Source organism: Artemia franciscana, chromosome 10 (assembly GCF_032884065.1).
Source record: "Artemia franciscana chromosome 10, ASM3288406v1, whole genome shotgun sequence".
Taxonomy (NCBI): domain Eukaryota; kingdom Metazoa; phylum Arthropoda; class Branchiopoda; order Anostraca; family Artemiidae; genus Artemia; species Artemia franciscana.
In genome coordinates, this window is record NC_088872.1 from 16,324,082 (window position 1) to 16,338,611 (window position 14,530).

The 14,530-nt window shown below is 33.7% G+C and overlaps 1 protein-coding gene across 1 annotated transcript in view; it reads left to right on the forward strand.

Moving 5' to 3' along the window:
• Positions 1 to 14,530, forward strand: part of LOC136031841 (protocadherin Fat 4-like) — a 162,746-nt gene that overhangs the window by 91,316 nt on the left and 56,900 nt on the right. The window contains exons 19-21 of the mRNA XM_065711677.1: positions 1,271 to 1,397; positions 3,902 to 3,993; positions 7,787 to 7,919. Coding sequence (XP_065567749.1) covers positions 1,271 to 1,397; positions 3,902 to 3,993; positions 7,787 to 7,919 — 352 coding nt within the window. The remainder of the gene's footprint in view (positions 1 to 1,270; positions 1,398 to 3,901; positions 3,994 to 7,786; positions 7,920 to 14,530) is intronic.

Sequence of the window (14,530 nt, forward strand, 5' to 3'; positions counted from 1 at the left end):
GTTCTATTTTCTAATGTGTGCATCTGGTCATTTTTTACTTTGATTATTTTTAATAGAGTACCAGTGTTAACTCCTAACAAAAGTAAAAATCTTCTTATCAAAAGAAGAAAACATCAGAGGTTCTTATTTTTGGTTTGAAATATACTCGATTTTTTAAGTTTTTTGTGTACCGTCTCAGTGTTCTCCATTAGTAAAACCCAACATTTCTTATTAACACTGAAAAAGTAGCAGTAAGTTTGGTTGCTTTTTTTTATGTTTAAGTTAATACAAGGGCTGGCGTCATCTCATGTAGGTCATTCTATGCCACTACAAATTTAACTGGCCTCCCTTTTTTGAAACTCAAAGTCATATGTGGCAGCTCGTTGTAATCAATACAGTTGAAACTTTTTCCGGTAATCTGTCATTTTCCAAAGACACGATATATTCTCGATTACTAGTTTACTTCTTATAAGAATAAAATTTAAATTTGAGAGGCTTTTCAATCTCAAGAAGAATCGACTAAGCTTGAAAATTGCATCACAAACGACCAGAGAGGATGGAATGGATAGGGAAATAAAAATGCAGGTAGAAATAATTATCTCTCTGTGATCTTCCTGGTGAAGAAAACCAAACATAAACTGTCTAATCTCCTTGAATATAACCTCAAGAGTGCAATTCTTCTAGGCAAAATCTCAAATTTCGGGGGAACTATCTGCTTGTATAGACCAACTGTAGGCTACCTGTCTTATCAGATGTATCAACTAAATTTTGCTACTTTTTATTTTGTCTTTTCCTCCTCAAGGATATAGCTATAAAACGGCTCCTCTTTCTACATTGGGCCATAAAATGACTCAAAGTTGCTGAAATGCTCGTTTGTGTTTCTGAACCCAAATTTTGCTAAAGGACTTGAAAGACTTGACTTTATTAAACAAGAAACGATATACATAAATCTTATACAAAGGAGACAGGGAGACAACTCGTTTTGTCTCCTTTAACAACAGAGAGAGAAAAAAGAAGAAGGAATTACACCTCAATAGCTCACACGGAGTACATAAAAAAGAGAGAAAGAGAGAGAGAGAGAGATAGAGAGAGAGAGAGAGAGAGAGAGAGAAGAAGCGGAAAAAAAATCGACTCGTAGACACGGATGGGACTTATAAACTAATTTATAAATAAATCACTTTACATTCAGGCCCCACTACTATAGGCAGAAAGAACTATCTCTTTCAATTTCTTCTTGTATGTACAGAGTGATGGTAAGCTAAGTGAGCTAACAGGATTCCATTTTTTGCAGGGAAACCCGGTAGGACAGAATGTGATGATTGAAACTGGCACGAGCTCTCGGCCACTAGTTGTTGTTGCCCATGATGACGATGCTGGAGAGAATGCCAATATATTCTTTAGTCTAATAGGAGGATCAGGTAAAAGAAGTGCTTGGCCAGATATACCGTTTCTGTTGTATAATGATCCGTTTTTTGTTTTTTTTTTATGATCACTATTTTTATGACCAGTTTTAATTAAGAGTAAGTCTAGCTATGTGACTCTTTTCATATACCAGCCCATATTTGTTTAACGAGTTTAACCAATATAGTTTGAACAAAGTATTTACGATTAATACACAAATAACGGCCTTGCTCAACTGAAAGTCTTGGATTCATTTTGATTTATTCGCTTATATTTATCTTCTGTTCAGATGATTAGTGTGGTATTAAAAAGGAGAGACGATACATTGACCAAAACTTCTCTCTTGGATTAATTATTCACTTTCATTGTCTAAAATGAAAAAAAAAGTTAAGATGACTCGGCCAATGTTTACGAAAAAATGATGACAGATTGCTAAAAGTTCTTTTTGTGATCCATCTGTGGCAAAACAATTAGCAGGTCGTCCCGAAATGGGTATGAAGCGGTCAGAAGGAAAGATTTGAAGGAAATTAAAACTTCATGGGAAGAGGTTAAAACTGACACTTTTCATAGATAGGGGAGAGGAAAAGAAGTGTGCACATCTGTATTGGCTCGAAACGGCTTTGTGTGGTATGACCCCTTACTTGTTATCATAATAGTTCACTTTGCTTTATGAAACATAAAACTTTAGGGAAAATTTGTATTTAGGATCAAAACATTTGATAATTATTTGATGATTATAGAAAATGTAATTGTAAAAATATGAGTCAAACTAAAAATGTCTTCTGAGTGATAAAATGAACCCAAAAGTTAAAATTGAGAAGATAAATATCAGTTTGTGTGCTACTGGGAAAGGAACAATTCGAATAATATTTGACAGTTCTTTTTTCTAAAGATATGCATAATTATTCTTAAAATGAGTAGTAAGCATCATCTGGCATGTTAATTCTTCGCTCCCACCCCCTACAACTTCGAAACACCGTTTGGAGGGGATTTTTTGGAAAATGTTTTTGGTTGTATTATTGAAAGAGTCAAAAATTTGCCCACCATATATTTTGAAAGTACGTTTTACCCCTCACTCCCTTAGATTTTTGTGAATATACGTCACTGAGAATTGGTAATTTGCTCCTAGAATAGTTTTTAATGGGAACAGTATACAATTGTCAAAGCTGTTTGATAACATTTATTATTTTGCTAACTTTTGCTTTGTAACTTTACGAAAATGGTTTACTAACTTTTACTTTGTTACTTTACAAAAATGGAACCTAACATAAAAACATCGGAGAAAATGGAATCTGGCAGGTAATACTAACTTTTCGGTATCGAATTAAAAATATACATATTTTAATGTGTATAACTATTCTTATAACTGCTAACACCTAGCAGTCCAACTTGTTTTGAATGGGCAGCGCAAGAAGAAAAAATCCTCACAGAAACCCATGGAAGACGTGTGCACGTTTAGTGCAGATGCTGTTAGTGCCTAAAAACAGGAATTTTGTCCAGTGTTGAGCCTAAACAGCGATACAGTAACGTCAAAATTATTAATTTACATTAAATCCTACGAATGAATTAACTGAAGATCAGTAATGAATCCTAAATTATAAGTATCAAATGAGAGAAAACGAAATAGGGAAGGAAGGAGTAAGAGAAGTAAAAGGAGACAGAATGAGTGACTGTATATTTAAGTCGGTAAGTAATTGCGTGAGTTATTAAATGTATGAGATAGAAAGACAAAGAGTATATGTATGTGAGAGAGAGAGAGAGAAAAAAAATTAAAAACAAATTAATTATTACTGTAGTTACTAATCTCCAGTTATTCTTACTTCCTTATTCTTACTAAGTATTATAACAATTTTTTCTCAATTCACCATGAAATCCTCTATAAAACAAAACTAAATAAAATTTGATTCTGATTTTGCATTATCACACTAAAAAAAAAAAAAAAAAAAAGTGTGTTTGTGAGTTACATTCGGCATTTATTTTATAAATTCGTCACCGTAGAGGTTACTTTAATAATGATTACTCAAAACTAAATTCTTCGAACTAAAAAGCTATTAATGCGCAAGTACATTCTGAGGAAAATATTTGACAGTCTTTTAAAAAATCTCAAAGCTTGTACATCCCATCATACGAATTAAAATATTAAAAATCTAAACAGAAGAAAATTTATTTTCCTAAAACAATTCAAAACATTTAAAATATCTCGTTACATCGTCTCACTACTTCAATGGGTTACTTCACCAACTCATTGGACTCACAAAATAATTCATACAAACATTTTCTTCGATTATCTTTTTGAAGTTTCGTAAAAGGCAGGATTGTAATTCAACGTATCACTTTTGGGCAATAAAAATTATTCAGAATTATTTTTGTTAGTTGCCAACAAGTCTGCCGTACCTCAAATAGTCGTAAGTATTAAAGTTATTAACGCGATTTAATGAAAACTATTGCTTATATAAGAATTTACATATCGTGGCTTTAGCTTAATGTTAATCTATTTTATCATTTTATATTTTTTTTCAAGGATCCTGGGCTTCTACTTTTGAGATTGAACAAAAGGATGGAAACATCATTCTAAATAGAGAATTGGATCCTACGGTAGAACGCAAATACGCTGTAAGTATTGTCTTAGAACAGTCTCTGTTTAATCTCCAAGAGTGACCAAAAAAAAATTTACAGTTTGAAATCGGAGCATTCTTATCCAAAAACGATGTATTCATTCAAAGTACATTGTTATTTTGTAAGTTTTGAAGTAACGATTCAAAGCCTACTAGTCTATAGGATCAACTAGCTCTGTACTCCACAGATTATCTCTTTTCTTCTTGCCACTTCCATAAAATGTGTTGTAAAAAGCACCTTTCCTCTACCCCGTTTAATCCCCTGGACACTTCCAAAACCCACATGGTATCACATTTAAGATAGACAATTCATTCAGAATAACTAAGTAATTATGCTCGTCTGGGATCCTATACGCAATATCCAAGGGAAAGGGTCACAAGTTATGTCATTGGTTCATTATTCACACATAAACTTTAGCAGGGCAAGATGTCACTGCAAGTCAAAGCCGGAATTTGGTATGTAATGTGAATATAAGTTGTTGGAGGCACCAACTGGCCTTAAATTCGTGTCTCTATTGGCATCAAGGTAAAAATTTGAGATGACCTCTTTAGAATGTCGAGTAAATATATCTCTGGAGAAAGCAGCTACAGGGGCAAGTAACAAAATTATGAAAACGCTCTTTCCACTGAAAGGTTCTAGTAAAAAATGTGTATAGGTTGCAGATTGTTTGAATAGGAACATTACAAAGAGCTTTTATATGAGAATGGGAATCCTCTGTCTGTACGTCCCAGCTCACGTGGTGACGGTGTAAATTTTTCGGTCCTAGAAAATTGTTTTATTGGCCTTACTCATCCAAGGCCTTGAATTAGTTCAGATTTACATATTTATGAACAAACTTATGCTCTCCAATCGGCTTGAAAATTATATGGTTCGAACCATTAGCCCATATTGAAGGAGCTATCAGACCCTTTAAGCTTTGATCAGCCCAGACCAAAAAGATTAGCGGGAAATGGAATATTTTCTTATAGACCCAGATCAAAAGGACTTATTGTGTATGGTATAGTTTTTTTCAACCTAGAAAAAATAGTATTTTGGTTCCAAGCTAGGAATATTTTCACTCACCTGAGATCAAAAGAAGTTATCGTACTTAATGAGTCCGGTGGATTATGTGATTTATGCAATATTTATGATAGCCCCAAGACCGACAGAATTTTCTGGACTTGTGGACCGAAGAAGCCTCCAGAATATTTTTGATGATCCTGAAACGCCCGCTGAGGTTCACGACCCGGACCAAAATGCGTTCAGGGCCTTGAAATACGTTCAAAGTATTAAAATTTTCCAGATTGGCTTGAAATTACCTCAAAGAACAAGTAATTGCTTGCAAAGAGCACAAGTAACTGAGATACGTTTTTAATGGCTAATTGACACAAGACTTGCACCTAGAAATTTTGTGACCATTTGATTCTTCAGATATTTGTTTTTTTGTTTTTTTTAGTATGATACGTCTGCTATTACACTTAGCCTTTAGTTGTATTCCCTCTCCCAAGATTTCAGAAAGGGATCAACAATGCATTTACACGCACCTTCTGATTACGCAATAAATGAAAAATCTTGTTTTTCCAACAGAAAGTAAAGAGTAAGAATAAAACTTAAGACGAAGAGAAATTATTTTGTAGCTAGGGGACTATCTCTTGGGCTGAGGGGTAGTCCTGGGTGCTGACTCAACTCCTCTCTATTTACACTAAAATTCGATTTTGTGTCCCGATTTCTTAAGTACGACCGCTCAAACATAAGGGCATTTAGCTGGAATAAAAAGTGTTTTCTAATGCAAGATAAAACTTTATTGTAAAGAGTGGGGGGCTCAGAAAAAGGTAGTTTCTCTCATATATTTAATGATTTCTATCCGTTTTACGTTTTACTCTTGCTGTTCATTTTCAGTTGAAAAGCTTTTTTATAAAATTTGTTCTGGTTATCTTTAAAATCATATCTAACACGCTTATTAAGACTTAGCCTACTCTTCATGAAGGAAGAAAAGCTTCAATTTTATTCCCTTAGCTGTTCCTTTCGTTCTGACGAATTTTATGCTCATAGTATCTTTTAATTTAGTTCATCATCCCGGTCAAAACTCTATGAAACGTTCAGCTCGATACTTTAAGGCTTTCCTGGGATATTGCAGATGTGTCATTTTGATAAAATGGATATGAATAATATCTTTTGATTTTTTCAGCATATGCGTAATTATATCTTGAAAGATTCAACTTAATACATTTAACCCTTCTCAAGATATTGCAGATACACCATTTTACCCTTAGCTGTTCTTGAGATATTTCAGACACATTATTTGACTACCTTTTGAATACATATGCCATTCTGATTTGGTTTAGATGTATGCATGCATGCACTCGATTGACAAGGCAACTTGACACATAAAGTTCTTGTGTTGACAGTGTGTTGCTGCAGCTGAGCTCAAACTCTGGGTCCCTTTTTACCAAGCTGAGATCCAACCCATTGTACAACCACAGGACGATGTAATGTACATAATTATCTCAAATTTAATATTTAAATCAACCTTTGCATAGGACACCCGTAGTTATTCCTGAGAAACTGCATGCACATCATTTTGACAACATGGACGCACTTGGTGTCTTTTCATTTCATTTAAAGTCCACTCAACATTTTCTGACTATTTCAACTTAATATCCTTAGAGGTTCCTAAGATACTATAGATGCGCCATTCTTACATCCTAGAAAAGAGAGTGGCAATGGATTTATATCCCTGCCTATCGATGCATAAATTACAAGTCTTATATTAGCTTGTGGTGAAAAAAAGTTTTTTTTTGTGTCTGGATTTGGGACACAATTATTTAACCCTTTCCTTTCCTCCAGCACTAAATTTGAACATCCCTTGACCCACCCTTCCCTTCTCTTACTTAAAAATACTTGAAAATCTTATATTGATTCTCCAAGCTGCTGTCAATATATTTAAGACACGATAGTTCGATGAAATAGATTCACATCCTATCTTATGATTTACCTCTGCCGCCCTCCCTGAGTCAAAATTAAAGCCCATTCTCAACCCTCCTTCTCTTCTAAGACCTCCTCAAAGTTTTGAATCGATCCCTTTAACCCATTACTGAAATATTGTAAATAATTTGAAAAATCAGGTACAAAGAGTATCTTCGATTCGGTCGGATATGCATCTCGTTTACATGAGTATAACAATGGGAAACGCTGGAAATGTTGGCATAGCGAGAGATCTGTATGGGCTCATTCGAAATTTAACTAATCAGGAGCAAAAACTATTTGGCCCATCCCCCCTCCCTGGATGCCAACAAAACGTAGCGTATGTTATTATTGTTGCAGAGCACAGACACTGAATGTTTTTAGATAATCAGATACTTAAGATCAAACATGGCTTGTAAAAAAGACCGAGTAATTGAAATGTTGATTCAATACCTTATGCACCAGCAATGGCTGAGAATGATCTTTGTCCTCTATCCTTTTATGTAATAAGAACTTCCCTGATTATTCAAATAATGAAGATGATGTATTCAAAAATAATGGATAATATAAAAACATGACTGAATTTTACTAGTCTGTCATTTAACTCTGTAGTGAGGAATTTCAACTTAAAAATAAATTCAACACCCAAATTTCATCAAAATATGAAATCAAAAATATTTTTTAACAGAAATTGCACCCTCGGTAGAATGTTTGAATTCATTATAAAAAAAAGCATTAAGTAAATACTTATTAAAAGTAAGTAAATAAAATTAACTGACCTTTTATTATAATAATTGTTGTTTTTCATTGATTAGACTCAGAAATGAAATAATTTCTTGTATTTCAGCTAGTAATTCAGGCTCGAGACAATGGTGTACCAGTCATATTATCTTCCACTGTTGAAATTGAAATTGTAATACTCGGAGAAACTAATCATCCACCATCTTTCCCGAGCAAAACTGAAACAGCAAATTTTCTTGGTGAGTACAGACATAACAATAATTAATAGGGAATCGAGAATAATTCTTTTAAACGAATTGTACTTGGAAAGTAAAAAAAAGAACTGCAATAAAGCTACAGCCTTTAGTATTCTTTGTTGAAATTTGTCTGGATAGGATTGGTAGATTTTTCCGCAGCTTAGGTGATTTTTAAACTTATTATTTATTTCTAACCTGTGAAAGAACTGATGAATAGCCAGAAACCTGAGATTTCAGAATTTTAAATTATTCAGGCCTAGAAAGTAAGAACAAGTTTTTGGTTCAAGTAGATTGAATAGATTAAAATTTTTACAACATTTTAATCATCATGACTAACTTCCTAATGCGTTTTTTTTTCAAATTTTCAAATTCTAAGGTTAAGTACCCTATTTCAGCAGCTAACAGATCGAGATAATCTAGACATCCTTTTCAGTTCTTCGTTTTTAAGGTTTAGAACTTTACGGTAGGTTACTAAATGAAACATTTGATTATTTCACAGATTTGCCACCACGGTTGACATGTTTTGTACCGCCCTAAGGACAAGGAGACGCAATTATAAGGGTTATCCCTTTACGAATCGGTACTTTACAAATTTGTTCAATAAATTGATAGAAATGTTCCATTTTGAGAATAGTAGAATCATGTAGCCTGAAGATTGGCAATCTGCATTACTAGAGGACTCCAAGTAGAGTCATAATATCAGAAATAGTCCATTTGCATCGTCTATACAGTGTGAGAATTAGACTATACAATTTTCTTTTCTCTAGATTGAAAAATAAAAAAAAAGTTTTTTAACTGAAAGTAAGGAGTGACATTAGAACTTAAAACGAACAGAAACTATTCTGTATATGAAAGGGACTGCCCCTCCCCGTCAACACCTTGCTCTTTACGCTAAAGTTAAACTCTGTCACAACTCTGCTTTTTAAAACAATAAAATTTTAGTGCAAACAGTGAGGCGCTCTTTACTTTCATGTTGCTCCTTAATTTCAGTTTAAAAAAAAAATTTTTATTTTATTTCTGAATGCTTTTCAGCTAATGCAGGTTCAAATTTGGCTCACTGTGCATGAAAAATTAAAACAAAATTTGCACATTAATCTTGGCAGATTTACTCCGGATACGAAGGGTTGCCCCCTCCTCAATACCTTGTTCTTTAGGCTAAAGTTGTTAGCACTTTTAAAAATCCTTCCTATTCTAATAAAAAGGCCACCGTGTTTCAATTTAAGCAGTCAATTCCAATTTAACAGTCAAACTTTACCGTAAAGAGTAAGGTATTGAAGAGGGGGCAACCCTTTTTATATATGGCATAATTTCTGTTTGTTTTTCAAATAATGCCATTTATCTGGCTCACCTCACCCTCTATGAAATATACCCCTCCCCTTCACGAAAAACTCCTACTTGGAAATTTCATCCAACGTAAAGTTCCTTCCCCCTGTCAGGCCCCCTCCAGATAGTTTCATCTTCACTGAGAATCCCCCCTCCCTTTAAAATTGCTTGTGGACGATTCACCGTGAAAAATTCCCCTTAGAATTCTTTCATTTGAACAAGACTTTAATCTGTTTCTCGATCACCCCAGAAATTCCCCCTTCCGTGAAAATTATTTCCCAGAAAACTAAACACGAGGAAAAAAGATTTCGGAAAAAAGGGGAAAAGATATTCCCCTAAAACATCTCCATATAAAATTTGCCAAAGAGAATGTAAGACAATTAAAAAGAATTTCGTATAGTAATTCTGTCAAAACCCCAAAGTGTAACATTTCCCCTGAAATATTCACTTCCCAGAAATTTCCCTCCCCAAGGAAGATTCTCCCCATAGTAATCCACTCCAAGTACAACCCCCCCCCCCCCCAAAAAAAAATGACAGTATACTTCCCAATAACGAATACCATATGTAAAGAATTTGCAAAGTACACAAATTGCAGCCCTTCTCCCGGGGACTGTGGGGGGTTACTTTAAACCTAAAGACAAAGTTATTACATTTTTCGAGTTGTTGAACGAAAATTCTATCTCAAAAATTTGATCGGGTGATTTTTGGGAAAAAATTACCGTGAGAGGGGGCCTAGTTGCCCTCCAATTTTTTTGTCACTTAAAAAGGGGAATAGAACTTATAATTTCCGTTCGAATGAGTCCTCTCGCGATATTCTAGGACCACTGGATAGAAACAAATAAACATGCATTCGTGATCTTTCTTCTGCCAAAAAATACAAAATTCTACATTTTCGCAGATAGGAGCTCGATACCTCTGCAGCAAGGGTCTCTGAATCTGATGGTGTGATTTTTACAAGATTCTATGACTTTAGGGGTGTTTTTTCTCCTTTTTTTGAAAGTAAGTGAAATTTTCTCAGGCGTTTAAATTTTGATCGGTAAGATTAAACTTGATGAAACTGATATTTGAAATCAGCATAAAAATTTGAATCTTTTGATGTATGTATTGGTATCAAAATTCTGTTTTTTAGAGTTTCGGTCACAATTGAGCAGGGTCACTTTTGAATCAGGCACTTTCATGGACGACTTAGGAAGTAGTGTCTAACTTCCACACTTGCTCTTCATATACATATTTTGTAGATAGATGAATATAGTGCACATGGTTCAAATAGAAATTGTGTTGGTTTGATAATTTTATGAATGGAGGAATCCAAATAAAGCTATAGTGTCTGGTACAATGCGGCAACTTAGTCTATATAAATATTTTAAATCTCCTATGAAAAACCATAGAAAATAATGTAATAATATAACCGAGAAAATAAGGATAATATTTGCAGTGCATAGAAAAGAAACAAAAAGGACAAAAGCAAATATTTCGGCAAGAGGTCCGTCAAGCCATCTTCAGCCGCAAAAATGGGGTAATTTCATGAAGTAAAATCAAACAGCGCAGAATTTATTTAAATCACCTTTAAATAATAATCATTCTTAGAGTTTGTGGGGTCTCTAACACTTATACTCAGTTTGTGTATTTATATTTATTAAGCTGGACATGTAATACCTCATTGAAAAAAAAACTGTTTTCGGTATGTTTCTTTCTACCGAAAGCAAGGATCAAACATTAAAACTTAAGACAACAGAAATTATTCCGTATATGAGAAAGGCTGCCCCCCCCTTCTCATTATCTCTTTCTTTACATTAAAGTTTTTAAGTACTTTTTAAAAACGTTCTTAAGGAACTAGGAGAAAAGGTCAAACTTTAGCGTAAATAGTGGGGTATTGAGAAGTGAGCAGCTCCCCTCATGTACGGAATGATGTCTGTTTGTTTTAAGTTTTAAGGCTGCTCCTCACTTTCAGTAGAAATAAAAAAAATTTATATTTAATTAATTAAATAAACTTTTTCCACAAAATAATTCTTTCGGAGAAAATTAATGAACTTTTTTAAACCAACAATGAGCAAAAACAGAATCAAATAGTCTACCAAGCATAAAAACTACGACAAATCAGCATATATAAATAAATGAAAGCCAAAAGGGACAGGAATTACAGTAAATAACAGAGTCAAACTCAAAACAAGCAAAATTAACATGATTAAGGCTCAAAAACACTATCCCTTCCCATGGGCAGAACATAATTTGCACTTTACTGAAAATAAATAGAAATGAATGTGCATTGTCAGTTTAATATAAATATGCTAATATTTATTCCTTAAAATGTTAATAATATTTATTAAAGTTATAAAAGCGAACACATTTAAATTCTTTTTTTCTGAGTAAAGTGCAAATTATGTTCTGGCCGTGGGAAGGCATAGGATTTTTGAGCCCTACTCATATTAATTTCTGCTGGTTTTGAGTTTGATTTAGTTATTTATTTTAATTTCTGTTCGTTTTGGGTTTCATTTATTTATCGATGCTAATTTGTGATAGTTTTGTGCTTAGGAAATTATTTGTCTCTATTTTTGCTCATTCTTGGTTTAAAGGAATGCTTTACTTTCCTCTGAGAAATTTATATTGTGGGAAACGTTTTTTTTTTTAAATTAATTTCTGTTTGTTTTATATTGACATAGTCTTTTTCAGGAAAAAAATAAAATAATACTTTAAATATTTTGAGTTATTCTTAAAGAATGTATAGTGCGACCTCCTATTTGTATGCTGGAGAAACTTTTTCAACGATTTTCAACAATATACAGCCTTTTCAAAATCAGGACTCAAATAGTAATGTTTAGCTTAGTTGTATACCTCCTCTAGTTGACCTGAAAAATAAAACTTAATACCGTTCGCAAAAATTCAATCTATGCTCTTTGACAGCTTGTATACACTTATACTCTTTTGATTTAGTTAAACTTTAAAAGCAGAAATAGTATTAGATGTAACCCTGAAAGTTTGAACTTAGCACCCAAAGCCGTTCTTGGGATATTGCTGAGATGTCTTATTGTCAACCAGCATACACAAAGTGCGTGTTCATTTAATTTTAAGGTAACATTTAGTTTTAAAACGTAATAGGCAAATTACATAACTATAGGGGTTGACCTACGTAATAGCCCTAGAGGTACAGTTACAAGACAGTTCAGCTATGCTGAACAAAATGGCTATCTTAAAATTTCGATTAGAAGGGTTTGGAAAGCTATGAGCTAAAGAGGAGGGCTAATTGCCCTCTAATCACTTTTGGCTCTTGAAAAGGGTACAAGAACTTTGAATTTCAAATCAAATTAGCTCTTTTGAAATATTAATGATAATACTATTTATGATAGGACAGCCCTGTCTATGATATTGCTTATATGCCGTTTTTATAGTTGTATGAGCAAGGTTTTATCGTTTAATTGAAACTCCCAATTAAAAACCCTTACTGTCATTAGTTATAGTACCCGTAGAAGTAGTATTTAAAGTATACACATAGGGTCTTCTGGCAAGTTCAAAATCCTTCACAACTTACCCTGAAAGGTCTAACTTAATAATGTAAGACGTTATCCTGATATTGCTTTGTCACCCTTTTGACGATCTACATGATCATCGTTCGTTTTTATTTAGTTTAACATCCGCCTAAACATTCCTTGAAAGCTCCACCTTGATATCCTTAGCTTGTTTAATAGCAATAGTTGTAGTAGCAATAGTAGCATTAGTAGGCGCATAGCACCTTTGCTTTTTTTTTCTTCAATATCCCCTCCAACAAACGATGAAATTTTCAACTTAATACCATTGACTGGTCCGGAAGCATTGCTGATACGTTCTCTTGGCAACCTATGTAGGCATAGTGTGCTTCAATTTATTCCAAGAGGGTTCCAATATTGCCCAAAATTTTCGCCTTAAAACTCTTAGGCTTATTAGCAGTAGTAGTACAACCAGCAGTTATAGTAATAGCTGTAGGAGTAGAGTTAATATTAGCAGTCTTAGCTTTAGCAGCAGTAGTAGTAGTAGCAGTAACAACAATAGGAGGAGTAGTAGTAGTAGTTGTAGGAGTAGAAACAATAGTATTATGATGCAAATATTGTCTTTTGGTTAGTTCAACATTCCCAACATCAAACTTTATAAGTTTCAATTTCGCACACGAAACTGTTTCTAAGATACTACTGATATACCCTTTTGACAACCTGCAAATGGATGTCAGGTTGTCATCTGTACAACAGAAATCTTCAGAAATATTCTCTGAAAATTTTACCGTCATACCCATAGGAATAGCTGTAATTTTAATCACAACAGTAGTATTACTGCCCAACTAATATAATTAGCCATTGCTATGCCATTGTCAATATGGAATTTTGATAGCCTGTATATTCATATACTTCTTGAAATTTTTATCTTAATGCTCTTAACCTTGCAAGTAGTTGCGATAGAATGAGTAGTTGGAGCAATAGTAATTGTAGTAGTAGAACTAATAAATGTTTCAGTGGTAGCAGTATTAGTTGTAGTCTGCACATATTGCCTTTTGGTCAATTAATCCTCTCATTTAAGCATTTTCTGAGAGTTCCAACTTAATAAACGAATCAATTCTTAAGATACGCTATTTTGACAAGCTAAATGCACATAGTGTCTTTTGTTTAGTTTGAATTTGCCATCAATTTTCTCTCAAATTTTACTTTCATAGACTTATCCTTACAAGGACTTTTATTACATTAGTTTTGGTGGTAGTAGACGTAGTTGCAGTGTTAGTGTTATATCAGTAGTAACAGCAGTATTAAGAGTGATTGTAGCATTTCCATATTGCCTTTTGGTCAGTTGAACGTCACATTCATGTTGCCCCAGAAGTTTCACATTGACACGATAAGCCGTTCCAAAAACATTGTTGATGTGCACTTTTGACACCCTTTTGACGCCTTTTTCACCTTAATACTTTAAGTCTTACAAGTTGTTGCAATTGAAATAGTTGTTGGAGTAGAGTAGTAGCAGTGGCAGTGCAATTGGTCTTCCCATTTAGGTGTCTTTTGAAAGTTCCAACTTAATACACAAATTCATTCTTGAGATACGCCCTTTTTAAAATCTGCATCCACATAGTGCGTTTTGACTTAGCTTAAATTACCCTTCAGTATTCTGTAGAATTTTTTCCTTTATACATGTAGCCTTAATTGTGCTTCTACCATAGTAGTAGGGGTAGTAGTAGTAGAAACAGAAGTAGTAGTGATAGTGTATTATTATTAGTAGCAACAGTAGTAACAGCAGTGTTAATGGCATTAGCAGCAGGCTCACTTTGCTTTTAGGTCAAC